Below are 19,837 nucleotides of genomic sequence, written 5' to 3'. Positions count from 1 at the left end.
GAAGTCGTTTAGTGTCTTCACTGAGAGCTTAGTGTCCTACTAGTTAAGGCAATAAATCACCTTTTCTGGTCAAAATAATCAGAGATCAGCCTTTATTTAATTAGCTCCCAGACAGTTTCAAACTGCAAATAATGATTGCTCAAACAGCCTACAGGCCAAGCCGAGGCTGATTCCGTAATTCCATTACCTAACCCGCGGACCAGCCCCGCACACAGCCTTCTTCTCACTATTTCTGCTCGGTTATTTTTTCCCCTCAGAAACCTGTCGTTTCTGCTGGCACAGGGGCCTCCTGGCAATGGCATATAGAGGCGGGGTCAGCGGTGCCAGCTGGATGAATGTCCAGGCTCGGGTTCGAGAGAGCTGCCTAAGTGAAGTAAAAAATTACAGATGAAAAGACCTGGTAAATAACCCGATCCCCTCCATCACCAGTGCCAGAGCATTCCTATGGCCTCCGGCTCTAATGACTTTCACAATGTGCCTCCTCACACTCCATTTGGGAGGCAGGGCTGCCTCTTCAGTTTCTCTTTGGGAGGTTTATCGACTAGAATCTCGTTTGACCAGAGTTAGTCCACTTCCCTCAGCTACAGCAATCCAGCAGGCTAATTTCGGAGTCAGTATAAATGTACAGACAACATTTAAAGCTCTTTATTAAGGTGGCCTTTCCAGCAAGGGCAAGGCCTATATTCAGGCAACTGTGTAGTGGGAGGAGAGCCGACACTCATGAGCGTTGGAGAGAGAAGCACCCACTTAGAACACAGTGCTACTTAAGTGGGGAAAATACTTTTGTTGTTTCCAGTGACTGTTAGTTATTAAATGCTTCCCGTGGGTCAGGTACTATGGTAAACACTATCCCAAAAATCCCGCTAGCAAATGTATGAAATCGGTGCTATCATCTCTACTTCAGAACTTAAAGTTTAGTAATTACGAGTGCACAATCCAGGGTTAAATTGCCTGATTAAAAAGCCAGCTCTGTTGCTGACTGGTTGTGACCTTGTGCCTGTCACTTATCCTCTCCATGCCCGGGGTTTGTCAGCTGTGAAGTAGAGATGATGACACTGACTGCTTGTTGGTTATTTTGAGGAATAAATGTTTTAATTTATGTGAAGTGATCATATCAGCACCTGGCATGAAGCAAGCCCTTAAATGTAAGCAGAGTTGATGAGCTAGTGATGGAGCAATTTGTTCAAAGGCATCTGGCATACACATTTAAACTCTGGTCAGTTCGATTACAAAGCCCATCCGAATTATTAACCATTAGAATACACTGTCAGGACATTTAACCTATCTAAGCTTCAGTTTTTCTCACAGATAAAGTGGTGATGTCATCATACTTCCTATACAGTCACTGTGAAGATTAAATTACAGTAATGTGGGCAAAGATACTATTACAGCACATGGACCAGGGCTGCGGACAATCAGTGACAATGAGTTCACTATATCTCTGCATCTATATCTACAGACTATCAGCCTCCCTCTCTCTCTCTCTCTCTCTCTCTCTCTCTCTCTCTCTCTCTCTCTCTCTCTCTCTCTCTCTCTCTCTCTCTCTCTCTCTCTCTCTCTCTCTCTCTCTGGTGTGTGTGTGTGTATGTGTGTGTGTGTGTGTGTACAATGAATAGCTGTGTAGCCAAGTATTCACTTTTAAATGTTTCTTATAATACTAAAACTTAAGAATGGTTAAAAGCGCATTTTTATGAGTTTACTCCCATTTAAAAAAAGAATTGGGTTGGTGTACTAGATAATTAGAAACAGCTTCCTTCCTAATAAGGTTTTATTTTATATTTTTAACGTTCAAATGGTTTTAAGTGTGTCTTTTCTGGATTTTAAAAAATAGCCCAACCAATGTTTCAACATTGACTAAATACTTTTTCTTTCACACATGCAGATCGAACATAAGTTTGATGTTTATGTCACAGAGGGAAGAGGCAGACAGTTATAACCTAGCAGGAAATGTTATGATATGTTTTTGCTGTTGTGCCTTTCTTTTTTCTGGTGTGAGAAAGGGTGTGATGTCATCCTGTCTCCACCCCCTGTGAGTAAGCCCACGGCACGGCTCAATGCAGCCGCCCGCCTCTGTCACCCGGAGACGGTCCACTTAAATGCGGCTCCAGGGCTGCGGGACACCCACCAGCATCACTCCCCGGGAGGTGGCAAATGCAACATGCTGTCCAGCTTGGGGTGTCTCCTTCTCTGTGGAAGTTTTGCACTAGCCCTGGGAAATGCACAGAAATTGCCAAAAGGCAAGTAGCTCTGATGTTTTGTGTTTTAACAATAATTTTTTAAGCGATAATAGTTTTGAAATGTTGTCGTTAAGTGTGATCTGCTTTTCCAGATTTGGGGGGGGGATAGTGTTTTATAGGGTGGATAGTCTAAGTTCAAATGTGTGGAGGAGTTACTTTTATAAACTTTTACTTCCCCCCACCTCTCTGTTATTTACTTTTCAGTTGGATCTCTTTATTACAAAAATAAAAACCAGCTTCTTATTAGGTTTAACAGATGTTCACAGGAGCTTGAATTGGTATTGTGTCAAAGTACAGTATTTGTATGTGGAATCAAATTATATTAGATGAGCATTGTAGTCTGTTAAAAAGAGTTGTTTGGTGTTTTTAATCCCCCTTCCCAGAGACCAAGCCAGTACTATCTTAAGGTTTTAAAGAAGCTAATTTGGAAACCTGGAGTCTTTGGTGTAAACCTCACGCACACCTGTTCACTCGGAGGTTTGAGGATCCTAGCATGGCTTATCGGTCATGTGTCAATTCATAGACAGGATTCTCCAATGGAGTTTGGATGAGTTTTGATCTGCTGGACAGGACACTCCCCCCTTTCCTGGCTAAATGCTCTCATTTTAGAATCGGCATTTTGTTTACAAATGTCATCCGCAGCAAATTAAAATTTTGAAACAATCTTTTGAGCCCATCAGCATGAAAACAAGAGCTTTCCTCTCTTCTGCCTTTAAACGTAAATGTTACATGTCCTTTTTTTTGTTGTTCCTTTGCAAAGGCACTTTCCAAAGCCAACTCCAGGTCCCAGAGGCTTTTTATGGTGACAGACTGCTTTAGTAAGCAGGATTAGGGAAAATACAATGGAAAACAGTGGAGGTAATGCAGAGCCACAAGCTTGTCAAAACCCTGCTGGGCATGGAGTCAGAAAGCAAGGTTGTTAGTGTCAGATCATCTAAAGATCCTTCCTGGTGGGTAGTTTGTCCCAAGTGACAACTGTTCTCTCCTCAGTGTGTTGAGTGAAAGTTGAATCTAGAATTGTGAAGGCTGAAGGGTTTGGCTAGTTGATATTTAACATGATCACATAAAGAGTATAGAAAAAGGCAAAGTTAAACTCTGATTGGATAATTATGCAAAGAAAAAGCAAAACAAGTACACACTATTAGATTTTTATCTTCTATCAAGAATTTTGTTTTTTGATCATAGAAGTGTTGTGATATATCAATTATGAGACACAAGCATAAACATTCAGAATTAATTGTTCCTGCTGCTGAAATATTTAATAAGAACATACCATTTGAGAGGAATCCAGAGGTTTTCTCAGGTTCAATTTTCACCTTGGTTTTATTTTACCTTTTATTCACTGTGCAGGGGTGATAGTCACAATTTGTTACTGCAGATTTCTGCAAATTCCAAGTGATTTAATTATCATGTAATCACTGGGTATAAATCTGTTGACATAATTAAAAAAAATGTTATGGTAAAAAAAAATATCAAAATAGCCACAAAATTCTTTAGTCCCAAATGCACTTTAATCTAAAGTATTTTTATCCAGGATTTTTTTTGTAATTTTTGGAAATATCCATAGTTTTGGTAATATTATAAAGTGAGTGGGAGTCTCCTTGCCTGTAATGCTATATTTTTTCTTTATTATGAAAGCTATGAAGAAAGTTTCTTTTAGCTTTAACTGAAGTTGTCTTTCTCAAAATGTATTTCAGGAATAGGTGTTCTGTCCTCAAAAGGGGGTTGGGGAGCATCTACTCTCAATAACTTGGAGAGCACTCATGCTTCGTCTGCTTTCGGGGAGTCACAATAAACATAAGAATTTTACAGGTTCTGAAACTTCTTAGTTAAGAAACCTGTCCAACTTTTTTAACCTATTATTTCCCAAACTCATTTGACTAAGAATGATTTTCTGGTGGAATAGCTATAATATCCGGCCAGGGGCTATCTTTCAGCAGAACACATTTGGGAAAATGCTGAAACAAACAAGGAAAACATGGATAACACCTTTTCTTCTTTTCTAATTTAAACTCAGTTAAATATAATTTGTGATCTAAGAACAGGATAGAATTTTGAAGCTAGAAAGTGCTCTAGTGTGATCACATAGTTCAGTGTTCCCTGACCTTTGGGTTTATAAACCAGTAAAAATTCATGTGTTTTTAATGTCAGGTCCTGCTATGGAGGACATACTTGAATTTTGCCAGGTAAGGATATCAAAGGGGAAAAAAAAATCACCATTGTTTATTTAAAAATAGCCACTTTAACAGATTTATAAAATAAGCAAATTTATGCAAATATATCCATTATTCTTATTTTTCTCATTTCACCTTAGACTGATGAAGTTCATCACAGGCCAACATTTGAGAACTATTGACCTAATACAACCATGTATTTTCAAATTAAGAAGGGCAGGGAAATTTAGTAACTTTCCTACATTGATGGAAGAACCAGAACTGAATCCTGGGTTTCTGATTTGAAACTGTATACTATTTGAGATATACACTGAGTGGCCAGATTATTGTGATTTCTGAACACATAATAATCTTGCCACTTAGTATATATATTAGAGGCCTGGTGCATGAATTCGTGCATGGGTGGGGTCCCGCCAGCCTGGCCATGGGGAGGGGACATGGGCAGTTGGGAAGCCTTCCTGCTGGTCGAACTCTTGGTTGAGGGGACAATTTGCATATTAGCCTTTTATTATATAGAATATACACTGAGTGGCCAGACTATTATGATCTCTGAGGGCATAATAATCTGGCCACTCAGTGTATAATATTGTATTATATTATATTATATTATATTATATTATATTATATTACATTATATCATAATATATATATATATATATATATATATATATATACACACATACATACATAAAGGGTGGGGCAAAAGTAGGGTTACAGTACATATGGAAAATAATACAATAATTGATAAATAATTTATATATATAAAAGCCTAAGTGACTGTTACAACCAGGAGACTGGACAACTGATACCGGCTGGTAGCTATGATACACACTGACCACCAGGGCAGACACTCAATTCAGGAGCTGCCCCTGGTGGTCACTCCCACAGCTAATCTCCCATGGCCAGCCAACCTCCCGTGTTAACTCCCCCTGGCCAGCCAGCCCTGATCAGGATTGGACGAGATGGCCCGATAGACCCCGATGGCCAGTCAGGCCGAGGGACTCCACCCATGCATAAATTCATGCACCAGGCTCTAGTAATACAATAATAAACTCTGTGTTTTGTGTACTCACAACTGTAATCCTACTTTTGCCCTACCCTGTATATATATTTTGTTATTTATAAGAAAAAGAAATAATTTTTAATAAGAATTCACTCATTGCATATCTTACGCATGTTTGCATATCTAGTAACATACTTATAGAAAATAAATTATAAGAGTCTTACTGGTTTTTAAAAGCTTAAAGTTAGAGACTATTATTAACAGACTTCTTGTCTTTACTTCTCAATTACTATATTCTTTGATAAATCATTTACCTTTGCTAAGCTTCAGTTTTCTCATCTGAAAATGGGAATAATGTTAATAATCACACAGTATTTTAAAATTAAATGCAATAAGAGATGCAAAGCTTTTAGTGAAGAGTCTAATATATAACAAGTATTCATTCAATAAATATTATTGGGTCACAAAAAAGTGGGTCAATACTGAAAAAAAATATATGTATTCCAAATAATACATGCGTCCAAACAGATAAACCTCTTGGAGGATAGAAAATGTGGTGACAAGTTCTTGGCAAAAAGGTGGGGCAAGGGAACAAGTGTTGCTCTACAGTGAGAGAAGGCCTCAAGCACGTTCCAGCTTGACCATTGTCAGCACAGTGTTTGATTGTCAGTGGAAATCTGCACCTTTGCCTTAGGATCATCTTTTCCCTGGAGATTGGTAAGGCCTCATAGAACCTCCAGGAGACATCCTCTTATACTTTCTTCCAGGAGCAGAATTATGCTATAACACACAGGCCCTAGAGAAGAATTACCACATTGTACCTTTGACATCCCTGTGCCCCAGCTATGTCACAGAATCTTTGTTCTTGGCACCATAAAACTTCTTCTCCCTCCCCCTCTCCCCCACCCGCCCCCGGAGTCCAGGCTAAAGTAAAAACCACAGAGGACACACATATAGTGAAGGAAGCCAACAGAAACTTATGATGAGACATGAGGGGCTTGACACACCTCTTTACAGAAAATCCCGTGTAATAAGCCAGAGGGCGAAGGCTACCATTTCCAGCCAGCTCCATCAGTCCTCCTGAGGCACTGGGCAGAGAGCCGCCACAGAGGAGCGTCAGGATACAAGTGCAATCGGATGAACCGAGGGCATGAGGCTCTTGGGAGCAACTCTTGTCTTGTGGAAAAGGAAAGGCACAGCCGGCTCTTTGCCTCAGGTTCCTACCTGACGAGGTAGGGATCTCTGACTCTAAGGACAAAACACACAGGGATAGATGATAATGACAAGAACGTTTATAGCTATTAATAACTGTTGTTATTATTTTCACAGATAACATTCTTTGGGCTCATATTAGTTAGTTGTGGTAATTTATGGCTAAATATTCTTAATGTGGAAAATCTAACTAAATTTCCAAGTTTTCCTATAAAGCAGGTGTTTTATTACTCTCATTTTATAGAGCATAAAAAATGTGTGCCTCAGTGTTTAAGTGATTTGCCCAAAAAGTCACTCAGCCAGCAAGTGGTAAAAGACTACACCCTTAATTTCTATGTATCGATAGTACCAGTTCCCTGTTCCATGTAAAGATATGCTAATTTGTTCAAGTATCAAGTTATAGTCCATATACATGCAGAACTCCCGAGGCTGGGAAGACACAGCTCAGCACTTGTCTTCAGGGAGCTGACCAGTTACTGGAAGAGACAGGAATGGATAGGCATCATTACAATCAAGTGAGATCAGCATCTGATTTGGGAGAAGCACAAACAGCTTTGAGAACAAGCAGGAGAATCCAACTCTGACAGAGAATTAAGAGTTATAAGAGAACTAGTGGCCCAGTGCATGGATTCCTGCACATTGAAAGGAAATTAATTAGAAGATTTGTGTGGTAATTACATTACTGAAAGAAATTACATGTCAAAATAGTATATATAATATCCTATTTAATAAAAGAGTAATATGCAGATTGACATCACTCCCACACACAAGATGGCTGCCCCCATGTGGTCAAAGATCCTGCTCCCATGTGGACACAAGATGGTCACCACAAGATGGCCAGCAAGGTAGGGCAGTTGGGAGGGACCAGAACTACAAGAGAGGCAGTTGGGGGGCACCAGGCCTGTAAGAAAGGGCAGTTTGGGGGGGACCCAGGCCTGCAGAGGAGAGCAGTTAGGGGTGGCCAGGCTTGCAGGGAACAGCAGTAAGGGGCTAACAGGCTGGCAGGGGAGCAGTTAGGCATTAATCAGGCTGGCAGGGGAGTGGTTAGGGGGTGATCAGGCTGGCAGAAAGAAGCAGTTAGGGGCAATCAGGAAGGAAGGCAGGTGAGCAGTTAGGAGCCAGCAGTCCTGGATTGTGAGAGGGACATCCTATCCCACTGGGATCAGTCCTAAATGGGCAGCTCTACATCTTGTGAGGGGTCCCAGATTGGAGAGGGTGCAGGCTGGGCTGAGGCCTCCCCCCCCCCCCCCCCCCGTGCCTCCCTCCCCTGCACAAATTTCATGTACTGGGCCTCTAGTCTATAAATAATAAAAATTTAATATGCTAATTAGACCGTACAGTTGAATGACCTTCTGGATGAAGCCGGGGCTGTGAGGGCCAAAGCCCTTGTATGAATTTTGTGCATTATGCCTCTAGCAGTATTATAAAATTAAAATGTGTACAATTAGCACCAGTAAGAGTTTTATATGTATTGCACATGTGCAAGTCAATGTTTATTTTTAAATTGCCAGTGTGTGTCCTTTGTACTGGCTGGCCGGACAGTAGTAGGATGGATGGGTAGTTGGTCACTTAGCCTTTAATATATATAGATATGGCACCCAAGTAGAGGCTTAGAAGACAATTCAAGTTGGGGTAAAGGTGGATGATTAAGAGGTGAGGGACCTTTCCAACAGAGATATGTATAGGACCAGACTAAGGCAACCCCCAGGGGCCAGAGCTCAGTAGGTGTTAAAGTACTTAGAGGAGAAGCCGAGACCAAGAAGTCCACACAGGTTGCAACTTTGTCTTCCTTGTCTACATCTACCCTCAGATGATTCCAAAGTGGCCAAGTTGGAAACCACTGATGAACAGTTTTTCAAAAATTTGTATGTGTAAGTGGGTGACAAACTTTTCTGGATAAGTGCAAGGTAAAATTTAGGAGTTGCAATAAATTATTTTGCTATTTAAGTTTTAATATTAATTTAAATATTTTATTATTTATTTATTTACTGCTTCATACCAGGATTTTAAACCATTATTTGAAAAAAAAAATTGAGAATTCTTTCTCAAGCTGTATAAAATAAAGAAATACTTATAATTGAGATTAACATTTGTTTTTGGTGTTAAAAATGCTAATCTTTTACAAAATCTCAGAAGCCAGATCTAAAAAGCTATGGCAGATTGTGTTTTCCAGGACTGGACTTACATTTGTTCACTTTGTCATTCAACTAACATTTTTTTAAAAATTATTATATTAGGATTACAAAGATGAGTAAGACACTTCAAAGAATTTGAAATTAGTAGTATTTAAAATGACTTGGCTACACCAAAATCATTTTCTTTTAGATAAAACTGTGTTTTAATTCTTCAACTAACATTTGTAGGAGTTAACCTACCCCATTATATTGCCATGTACTAGCTTTAAGTGATATATGTGTGTATGTGAAAAATATATATGAAAAAGTGAATTAATGTAATATGTTAAGAAAAACAAAGCACCCCATGATCTCAGTCAATGCAAAATACAGGAATTACGCAAATGCTCAATAAGTTTCCATATTCAGAAGGTCCAGGTTAGTTGAATTGCCTTTGGAATAGTTCCTTTAGGTGTGCATATTATTTTATACATTCCAGCTCATCTTCTTTCTGTTTTATGCTAAGGAAAATTTGTGGGCATGTAAGATGATTTATAATCTGAAACATATCCCACTGTGTCTCCCATGCAGTCTCTCCTCTCTGAGTGGAGAACGAGCCATTGCCAGGACATACCTTGGGGGGTGCCTTGCTTCCTACAAGTTGTCCAAGTGGAATTGCAGATTTCCTTTCTCCCTAAATGTCATCCTTTGATTTGTCCATTCTGCTGGTTGATAAGAAAACATTCTGGTTTCCCAAGGGCCTTGCTGAGAATCCACTGTGCACGTGTGAGTGGGTGTGTGAGACCTAGCAGGCTTTCCTTCTCCGAGAGCAGCAAATTCTGTTGTTGGAGGAGGAGTTTGGGGCAGCTGCCAGAGTCATGCTGGCAGAGAACCCTGGAATTCAATCCTGTTACTGATATGCTGGCAGGGGAAACAGGCAGAGTTTCCTTCTCCTTTCGCTTTCCTAAATGGAGTTAAAGCCAGCTCTAGTCAGGGAGTTGAGGACAAGAAATCAGAGTCTGAAGAACACCCCCTCCCATCTTCTCCTGGCCCATCCTCTTCAAATACCCACCCGATCATGTTGTCAGAGAGTGGTTCCCTCGGAATGCACATTTTCACAAGAGTTAGAAGATGTTCTCCATGGAGTTTCCTCTAATCTGTAGTTTCATTATGAACTGGGAAGATAAATATTGGAAAACAGTGGTAGGGGCTAGTAGGGAAAACCCATGAGCCTGGCACATGTCCTGACCTCTCTCAACATCAGATTTTCTTCCTTGAAAAAAAAGGGAATGATAAAAAGAACAGTTACCTTTTTAGCCTCCACTAATAAATAATATCAGGGTGACTTTAATAGAGGTTTTTGGTAGTAATTTTCTTAACCTAAGTAAGAGGAGATGTGAGGACCAGACACATTTTTTTCTTTAAATCTTTTAACTTTTCAATTACAGTTGACATTCACTATTATATGAGTTTTCGGTGCCATTTATATAGCTTAAATTGTGGCAGCTAGAAGATCGCTTAGACACTCTGGTCTCCTGGACGCGTCCTGAAAAGACCCTGAGCTGACAGAAAGCCGTTGCTGGATGTTTACACTGACTGTCAGGGCCTGTGCAGTGTCGCCTCTGTGGCACGGGGCCTGGGGACAGGAGCCACGGCACTATGAATTTTTTAAACACAATCCTTGCTACCAGGTCCAACTCCTTCTGCAGGGCTTTGGAAGGTCCTGCTCAGAGCAAATTTATATTTTCTTGTGAAAGATTTGGGAGTACAAATCGTGGTTTTTGATCATTTTTTTCCCTCCACATATTCTTGAGATGCAGGTCTGGGTACTTGGTTTTCCCCTGGATGCCTGCTGCTGTCTGTCTGGCTGACTCAGGTCTTGGGTTGGTCTGATCAACTGGCTGATCAGTCCCTAGGTTAGATTCTTTTTTCCATCCTCCTTCTTTTTTATTCCTAACCCTGCTTTCCCTTTAGCCTCTTTCTCTCTCTTTCCCTCTTAATCCCCCCTTTTTCTCTTTCCCCTTCTCTGAACACCGTTAGAGTCCCCAGAACTTCCTCCTGGCTTCCACCCCAGTTTCTGCTTCTGGCCACCTTGGCCCTCATTCATGCCTCACAGCTGACTCTTCATGTGTTTGGATAGAGTGGAAATCATCCCTTTGGAAGACAATGCACACTTTATTTTTATTTTTATTTTTTCAAAGCAGGAGTGGGTGTTTCTATGTCATGCTAAATGTTCCACTTGATTGAAAATACCATGGTTTCTCACTCATTTATCTTGGCATCAGCAAGCTTGCAAAAAGCACAAATCTCCATTCATCTGATCAACTCTGTGCATGTCTGATTGGACAAGCCATAACTATGTACCAGTATTAACACTAGTTTATTCTTAAGAGGTTTTAAATATGGCAACAACATATGCATGGTAAAAGCCAGATATTACAGTGTGATTTTGTAAGATCACTTTCTTACTTGCTTCTGGATTTTTGTTCCATTGTTGCTGTTGGGAGTTTGATATTTTGAAGAACTTGCAAAGAATTTTGCAGTTTTCCAGTGGCTCACTGAGTTGGATCTTTAGTTCAAATGCCATGTTGCTCTTCATTTGACTGGTAGCCAACATTTCCATGAAACCAAGTTTCTGTGTCAAATGTCCTCATGAAATTTGATCCTCTAATTGGCAACTGGGTCACAGTTGCAGGCATCTAACACCATTTTTATATACCAGCCTCTGATTCGTTGCTGTTCTCCATCAATGACTTCCAAATTTTCCTCTCACTCTTTCTATACAGCCCTCCTCTTTCATATCTTTTAAAGTTCTGATCCTTGTGCTTGGAAGACTCCATGATATCTGCCATGAAAACGTTATGTATTCCGTAGGCTTTTAGACTTTTTCAACCATATCAACAGTAATAATGAGTAGTAAAAAAAATGTTTATATAAGTAGGTTTCCTGATCCAAGTATGTGAACTTACACACACGTGCCATTCTGCATTGTGCTGGTTAACTTTATAGTACAAAAAAACAAAAACAAACACAAACACACACACTCAAATAAATATTAAAACAGATGAAAGCCCTAGAAATGGATTAAGTTGGATGTCATGCACCATTGATTTTTGATTAGTCAATAATTTAGTTGCAAAACTATTTATAAAATCTTTGACTGAAGAAAATAATTATTTTTATTATCTTTTTTTGGAGAACAGTAACTAAAATATTAAATACTGATATTATAACTGAATCACCAGAATGACAAATAAAAAATATCCTGAGTCACTTAAAAATTAGTCAAAGGGATGTAAAGTATAGCACAGGGAATATAGTCAATAATATTATAATAACTGTATGGTGTCAGATGGGTACTAGTCTTATTGTGGTGATCATTTGTAAGGTATATATGTCTAATCACTATTTTGTATAATATTGAACTATAATTTTAAAAGAAATTATAAAAAGTAACAGTACTTCATACTCTAGGTTAGTCAAAATTCCTTTTTGGTGTACTCTGGGCAAGCAACCCCACATTCATAATTTTTCAGCATGTCAGTACTTTTTCAAATACTTCCAGGTGCCTTTATCAGCTGTTTACAAAAAAATACCATTTAGTTTTATAATCTCCTAAATTGTCCATTGAATTGTAGTGTGTAATACTTATTCTCCCCCTTGCTTTTATTTATGTATGTGTTTATGTACCTACATTTAGATAGAGTGGAAGGGAGGGAGAGAGGGCAGAGAAAGAGAGAGATGTTAGAGAGACACATTGATGGTTTGCATCCCACATATGCCCAGATTGGGGCCAGGGAATGAACCTGCAACCCAGGTATGAGCCCTTGACTGGGAATTGAACTGGAGACCTTTTGGTGCATGAGCTGATGCTCTAACTACTGAGCACTGGCCAGGGCAACACCTATTCTTAATCATCCATCTAATACAAGCATCTGTGTTCATGTGTGTCAGAAAATTAAGACAACCAACATTTACTGTAGTGTTTTCCAACATTGTCATAATCATGCCTCAGAGATGTGGTGTTCCAAAAACATCCGTTTCAAATATTCCTTTTCATGGCCAGAAGTTCAGAAGCCACAAAAGAACTACAGATGCTAATAAAAAATAAACTTCCTGTAAATTATGTTATAAAATAATTTAAAAGGCATTAAAGGATAAGCATTAATAGAGTCAAGATCCTTTTAGGTATATCTCTTTTTAGGGATATCCTTATTTTGTGAGAATTTTATTTTTATCTTTTTGCTTTTTTAAAGGGGCGAAGCACGTACATTTGTTTATTTGTTTCGAATCTAAAGTCCTTCTTCCACCTACCTTTTCCCTTTATAGCACTTGCAGCCTACATCCACCCCCAGGACTTGGTTGTGCAAGATGAGTAGATGGTAACTGAAAAGGAAACCTCTGTGTTTTGTTTCATTGAGATGAAGCTGTTTAACAAACCTGGAGACAATAATTCTCAAACTATATTGAGGAGGAAGGAATCACTGAGGAGAGTTGTCCTCAAGTTCACCTGGAGAGCTTGTTAAAACTTGGAATGCTAGACTGCATCCTCAGAGTATCTGATTCAGCAGATCTGAGGTGGAGTGGTCCAGAGAGTTGGTGCTGCTGGTGCTGCTGGTCCCAGGACCACATTCTGAAAACCACTAACTTAGTGAATCTCTTAAGTATGTAGAGTCCCACTGCCTCCACCCGTCACCCTGTCCACACTTAGACTCATACCAGATTCTGAGTTAGTAGGTGTGATTATCTGAAACGTTCAATTACTAACACTGATGATTCTGATGAAGTTAACTGTGTATGGAGAAATAATACTGATCTTTTATATAACCAGTACCAAGCACTGAGGCACTAATTGGAAGAAAGCAGTTAAGAGAAACTGAGCTAACTTACTATGGATCTATACATTTGGAGAACCTGTGCTTTTCTTTTTTCAGTATATGATATATGCCTGTAGGACAAGGTTTATCTTGATTTAGTGAGAACTCTAGGTCTTGTATTGAACTTCTTAATACTTAGAAACCATCTTTTCCCATAGCTAGCTTGAGTCCTCAGCAGCATTTGCAGTTAATGCAGCCTTGTTTGGTGGTGAGTAATGTTTAAAGTTGGGGCTGGAAGATTTTGGTGACATTTTGAAATATTAGTGAGAATCATTCTGTTTATGTGAATACTAGAGGCCCAGTGCACAAAACTCGTGCACTGGGGGTAGGGGGGTGTCCCTCAGCCCAACCTGCACCCTCTCCAATCTGGGACACCTCAGGGATGTCTGACTGCTGGGCCTAAATAGGCAGTTGGACATCCCTTTCACAATCCAGGACTGCTGGCTCCCAACTGCTCACCTCCCTGCCTGATTGCCCCTAACCACTTCTGCCTGCCAGCCTGATAACCCCCTAACCACTCCCCTGCCAGCCTGATTGATGCCTAACTGCTCCCCTGCTGGCCCAATAGTCTCCAAAAGCCCTCCCCTGCATATTCCCTCTTTATTAGATAGTTTTTTTCTTTGACATATTGAACAGTGTACCTGCCATAGTCTTGACAAACCAGTAAAAATGTAAACCCAAACTAAAAGTGTTATAAAATAAACTCGTTAAACAGGAATTTCATGAGACCTTGGAAAGGTGGTATTATGTGGTTGTTTCTTCCTTTTTTTCTTTCTCTTTCCTTTTCTTGATGTTTCACCTGGGGAGGATGGGGATAGCCCAGGCTGAGGCTTGGAGAAGATTGCTTGTGGGGGTGAGGGATAGGAGGGTGGGAGGAATGGGGGGGAGGGCACAGCTGCCTCACAGGCCTATGGCCCAGGTTGCAGCTGGGTGCTGATCATGCCAGAGGTGCACGGCCAATCTCACGGCCGGGGGATGGGGGGGTGGTGGTGGGGTGGTGGTGGTGGGGGGTGAGGGGGGGAATGCGCCGCCTTCCAGGGCACTGGCTGGGAGCTGATCATTCCTGGGGTGTGTGGCCACTTCCCAGGCCACTGCCTGAATTGCGACTGGGAGCTGATTGCTCCTGGGGTGCAGTCTGCCTCCCAGGCCACTGCCCAGGTCAAGGCTGGGAGCAGATGGTGCCGGGAGTGCAAAGGCGCCTCCCAGGCCAATAGTGGGGCCTCATGCTGCCTGCTCTCAGCCGCAGCCCTCCCTGGGGTCGGAGTGATGGTTAATTTGCATATTACTCTTTTATTAGATAAGATGTATGTTAAAATCAATGCCTAATATTAGCTTGAAGCTTCTGTGTAGTGTAACCCAAACTCAAGAAAGTCCACTATAAAGTATGACCAGTTTACTTTACTGAGTCAATCAAGAAAAATACAACTCTGAAATTAAAGATGAATTTGATACTTCACATAAAAGTTCTGTTATTTTGGCTTACATAAACTGGTAGCCAGCCCTTCAGCTAATACTGGAGATCGGTCTGTTGTTGAACATTAGCTATGGCATTCATATTTGGCAGGCAGCTGAGAACGTTGTGTATGTAGCTTGCAGGTTGAAGTCTCTTTTCTGAACTCCAGAAGTCCGTAAAAACATAAAGTAATGCACTTGTGGGTGTATACATTTTTCAGGTATTGGTGCTTCAATATTGAGATTCTCAAGAAGTTTAAGAGCTAATAAAAGTTAAGAGCACCATGTCTAAACAGGTGCCTTTTACCGAGTTAGAATTGGGATGCATCAAGTGAGCGGCTTTAAAGATTGCTACTATTTCATGAAACATGCAGAAAGGGCTTTGAGCTGGCCCATGAAAAGTTCAAACTTCATAAGGAAGATGCAAACACAGTTTATTTTATGTAATTGATTTTGACTTGCAACAAAAAATTTAAATGTGGAAGTATATCCAAGATGATCCTTACCTCTTGGTATTCATACCCTTGTCACCTCACACACTGAATCATGGCTGGCCTGTGAATCCATTAGAGTTCAGAAGAAGTGAAGTGGAGATGTGTGTTTTTCTGAGGCTAGCTCATAAAAGTCATAAAAGTTCACACCTTGCTCTTTCTCTTGGATCATCCAATTGAAAAAGCCAGTTGCCATGTCATGAGAACACTCAGGCAGTCCTGTGGAGAGGTCCATGTAGCGAGAACTGAGACTTCTTATCACAGCTAGCACAAACTTGTTACTCGAGATATGAATAAGTCATCTTGGAAGTCAAGCCTGCAGATGACTGCACCCCTGGCCTTGACTGCAACTTCATAAGATATTCTGAATTATAACTACTTAGCTATGATGTTTCCAAGTTCCTTCCTGACCCACAGCAATTGTGTGAGTAATAAATGCTTATTATCGTGTAAGTCACTGAGCTTAGAGGTAACTTACTATGCAACAACTAGTAATTACAGAGTGTGTTTGCTGCCTTTTTATTGTAATTTAAAGGACTATTTGAGTGGAGCAAAAATAGAATGAGAAATACAGATAATCTTATTTATTGACATATGGTTTAATTCGTTAAACAGGAATTTCATGAGACCTTGGAAAGGTGGTATCATGTGGTTGTTTCTTCCTTTTTTCCCTTCTCTTTCCTTTTCTTGATGTTTCACCTGGGGAGAGTGGGGATAGCCCAGGCTGAGGCTTGGAGCAGTTTGCATGTGGGGGTAATGGGTAGGAGGGTGGGAGGAATGGAGGTGGGGGGTGGAGAGGCGGGTTTGACTGTAGGCAAAAGATAACTGGAAATAAATTCTGAAGGAGAATTTTTGAATCATTTAGTTTTTCCAGGATTACAAAAAAATAAAAAATGCATATGTAACTGTTTTCTCTCTTTTCCTCATCCAGCACAGCTAGAGAGCAGGTCCAATGCCTGAGTAGAGTTGGCTGGGGATTGAAAAATAAAAGAAAGAGACAAGACACAGAGATAGAAAGAAAAGCTGGGGCTGGGTGGACCTCTGCCCTCTTCTGATGGAGAGACAGTGACCCAGAGCCGATGTTTATTTTATATCCCCAGATACCAGGAAGTTTCACCAAAAGGTCAAGACAAAGGAGATTATTTGCATTCTTCAGTAGGCCCTGAACATTCCTGGTGCTAGGCTGGATTTAGATATCAAAACCCACTTCCTCACACCATGGGCTAAAATGGAGATCAAGCTGACAACACCCTTGCCCTTTTGGCAAGGCGAGTTCCCAGGGTGTGGGTTCAGCTGACAATAATTAAAGAATGGCGTGTGCCTTCCAAGGGGGCCCTCTACAGGCATAAATGCTGATCAGAGTTATTGGAAAACTACATGAACAAATATCCTTTTAAAGAAATCATGGAAAATGTTTGATGGTTTGGAGCAGCTTGTGGACCATGCTTTCTAAGTCCTTGATAAATGGCCTTGTCCTTCATTCCAGAGACATTTTAGGACTGGCCTTAGGCAAAGGGTAAGTCTGTATTGGTCCCGCTAACATACTGGAGAATAAACCTGTGTCCAAGACAGCTTAAAGAGAACCAGATCCAAGATCCACACTGTAGCTGACCTACATCACAGAATTCTCTGAGGAACTAATGGGCTTCCTGGCACAAATTTGGATCAGGCCAGACTCTCAGGCCTTAGTTAGCTTTGACCTCATGCTGAAGTTTATGCCATGGAGCTATAATTATATCTCTAGCATAAGCCTTGGTGAAATTTATCTCTTATACAATATAAGCACCTAATGTTATAATAGGAGGAATAAACATAAAAAGAAGAAAAATGGTTACTGTCCCAGTAGAGTTTATGTCCTAGCAAAAGGAATAGATGAACTAAACAGGGCAATACCATGTAATAACAGCTATGATTGAGAAATGAATGGGGCTGAATTGGAGCATAGAGAAAAAAGAGATTTATTTTGCTTGGAAGAGGGGGAAGGCTTTGAATAGGACCTTCTCTGTCATTCTACAAAATTAAAAACAAGTGTTTATTTTTAAAAAAACAAACCCATGCACTTCATGTAGGGAATTTCTTTATATGTGCTATCTGTGGAGGGTGAGCAAAGTTTTCTAGCTCCAAGCCAGAATGCATATGAAATAAGATATTTTTAAAGACATTGAAAATGTTTGTAAACTAGGGCTCTTCAGAGCATTAAAGATGCTCTAACTGTATTTAACTTATAGTGCCATTCACTAGTGGGTGCTTTTAGTGCTTCAAACAACTCATTTGCTCCCTTTAAATATACAATTGTTTATAAAATTACTACAGAGAAAAATCACAACACTTACCATCAATTACTAAGACCTTATTAACTAAGCATGTAACAAAACATAGAACTGGGTAAGCAGGGCCATCTTATTGGCCAGGTCATTGGCTAATCAATATCTGAGTCAATTGGATGATCTAGGTCACAAGGAACAACAAGTCTTCCTGCTTAGAACCTCTTCCCAGACCAAATTCTAGTCTAGATCTAGACTAGATTTTTACTAATATCTATCATCACCCAGAGACTCACAAGGCCACAGGTGGTCTTTGCTTTTTCATGCAAATTCAGCGCACCATGGACTTGACTTTCCCAGAGCATTTTATCATAATTGCTAAGGAAGGGCTATTCTATCAGTAGACCCAGCTCATTTCTACCACTGCTTTATCCATTCTCAGTGGACACAGCTAGTTAAGCAAGCAAAGCATTCAGGCTTTAAAAGCAGAATCTATTTGTGGTCAAATCCATCAGGAAAGGCAAGCAATTTAGTCAGATCTGAAACTGTCATCCAAGCAGACGGCATGCCACTAGAAGAGTCACAAATATGACGAGATCAGCTGTTTTAGAATCCTTTCCCACTCTGTACTCAAAAGTGGGGGCCCCTTCATCCTCGGCAGCCCATCTTCGTGAGGCAGCAGGGAGGCTCATTTTGCTCCTCAAACTTCTTCATGAGAAGTGAGAGTGTATTGCTATTAGGTTCAATTTTGTCATTTTGCTTACAAATGTCTTATTTAGTGTAGCATAACAAATAAGGAAGCAACTCCCAAAGACTAAAGGTTTTTATCTACATTCAAATGTAAACTATTTTTACTTTTTCAAAATCATATTTCTCTTTTTTTCTAAAACAATTGCAACAGATTCTTTAAGAAATTCTCTTTACTATTTTTTAACACATTGGGTTACTTAATACTCATCAGATCAATGTGTTAAGAGTGACTAACTTCTAGCCAAACAGGAGAAATGTTATGCCTAGACTGCCTATAAACAAGGTGCCTGTTACCTGTTAGAGAGAGGATCCCAAACTGCACCTTGGACAGGTTTGACTTTCCAGAGAGCCCTTCTTTTGGGAAATGTTAAAACATGCATCCTAAAGTTAAATGTGACTTATTTTAGCAAATTAGTAAATACTCTGTAATTATAGCTTAATCTAGGTAGATAAGCAAAAAATAACTTACTTTCAGCTTTCCTTCTAAATTTGAACATTTGAAGATGTCTCTGTTGCCTATTTGTCTACTCCTTGCTTCATCCAACCTCATAAATCTTAATATTTTGTCAGTTTCAATCAACATATAAAACATTTCTGTCACCACAGAAGATTGTATAGTGCTCCTTTGTAGTCAATCCCTTCTCTGATCCCTGCTCCTGGAAACTGCTGATACGATTTCTGTTCCTTTAGTTTTGCCTTTCACAGAATGTCCTATAATAGAAGCATATATTATGTTGCCTTTTTGGGAGGAGGTATCTGCCTTTTTTCACTTAGCATAGTGCTTTTGTGATACATCCATGTTCTTACAGGCATTAAGAGTGTGTGTGTGTTTTTTTTTTAATTGGTTGAGAAGGGTTCCATCATATGTCTATTGCACAATTTGTTTACTCATCCACTAGTTAATGAGTTGTTTAAGTTGTTTCTAGTTTGTGGCAATTATAAGTAAAACTGCTATAAACATTTGCTTGCAGGTATTTGTGTAAGCATGTATTTTTATTTCTTCTGCATAAATATCTAGGAGTGGGATTGCTTTGTCATGAAAAAAAAAATGCAAGTTTAACTTTATAAGAAACTAGAGACCCAGTGCACGAAATTCATGCACAGGTAGGGTCCCTAGGCCTGGCTGGTAATCAGAGTCAATCTGTGGGGTGACAGGCAGGGGAATCAGGGGGTCTCACTGTCACCTGCCTTGGCTGGCCTGGCACCCCCTGCTTGCCAGCCCTGCCCTCCTGCTGCCACTGATTGCCTCCCTCTGTGGGCCAA

At 40.1% G+C, this 19,837-nt stretch overlaps 1 protein-coding gene across 1 annotated transcript in view; it reads left to right on the top strand.

The window, feature by feature from the left end:
• The first annotated feature begins 2,049 nt into the window (after nucleotides 1-2,049).
• LOC118724369 (ABI family member 3 binding protein) overlaps nucleotides 2,050-19,837 on the top strand; it is a 238,964-nt gene continuing 221,176 nt past the window's right edge. The window contains exon 1 of the mRNA XM_045584034.1: nucleotides 2,050-2,237. Within this exon, the coding sequence (XP_045439990.1) occupies nucleotides 2,159-2,237 (79 nt within the window). The 5' untranslated portion in view covers nucleotides 2,050-2,158. The remainder of the gene's footprint in view (nucleotides 2,238-19,837) is intronic.

This window comes from Pipistrellus kuhlii, unplaced genomic scaffold (genome assembly GCF_014108245.1).
Source record: "Pipistrellus kuhlii isolate mPipKuh1 unplaced genomic scaffold, mPipKuh1.p scaffold_m20_p_2, whole genome shotgun sequence".
In the NCBI taxonomy this organism is placed as follows: Eukaryota; Metazoa; Chordata; class Mammalia; order Chiroptera; family Vespertilionidae; genus Pipistrellus; species Pipistrellus kuhlii.
The sequence above is the reverse complement of the archived record's forward strand: the minus strand, read 5'-3'. Positions and strand labels throughout refer to the sequence as shown.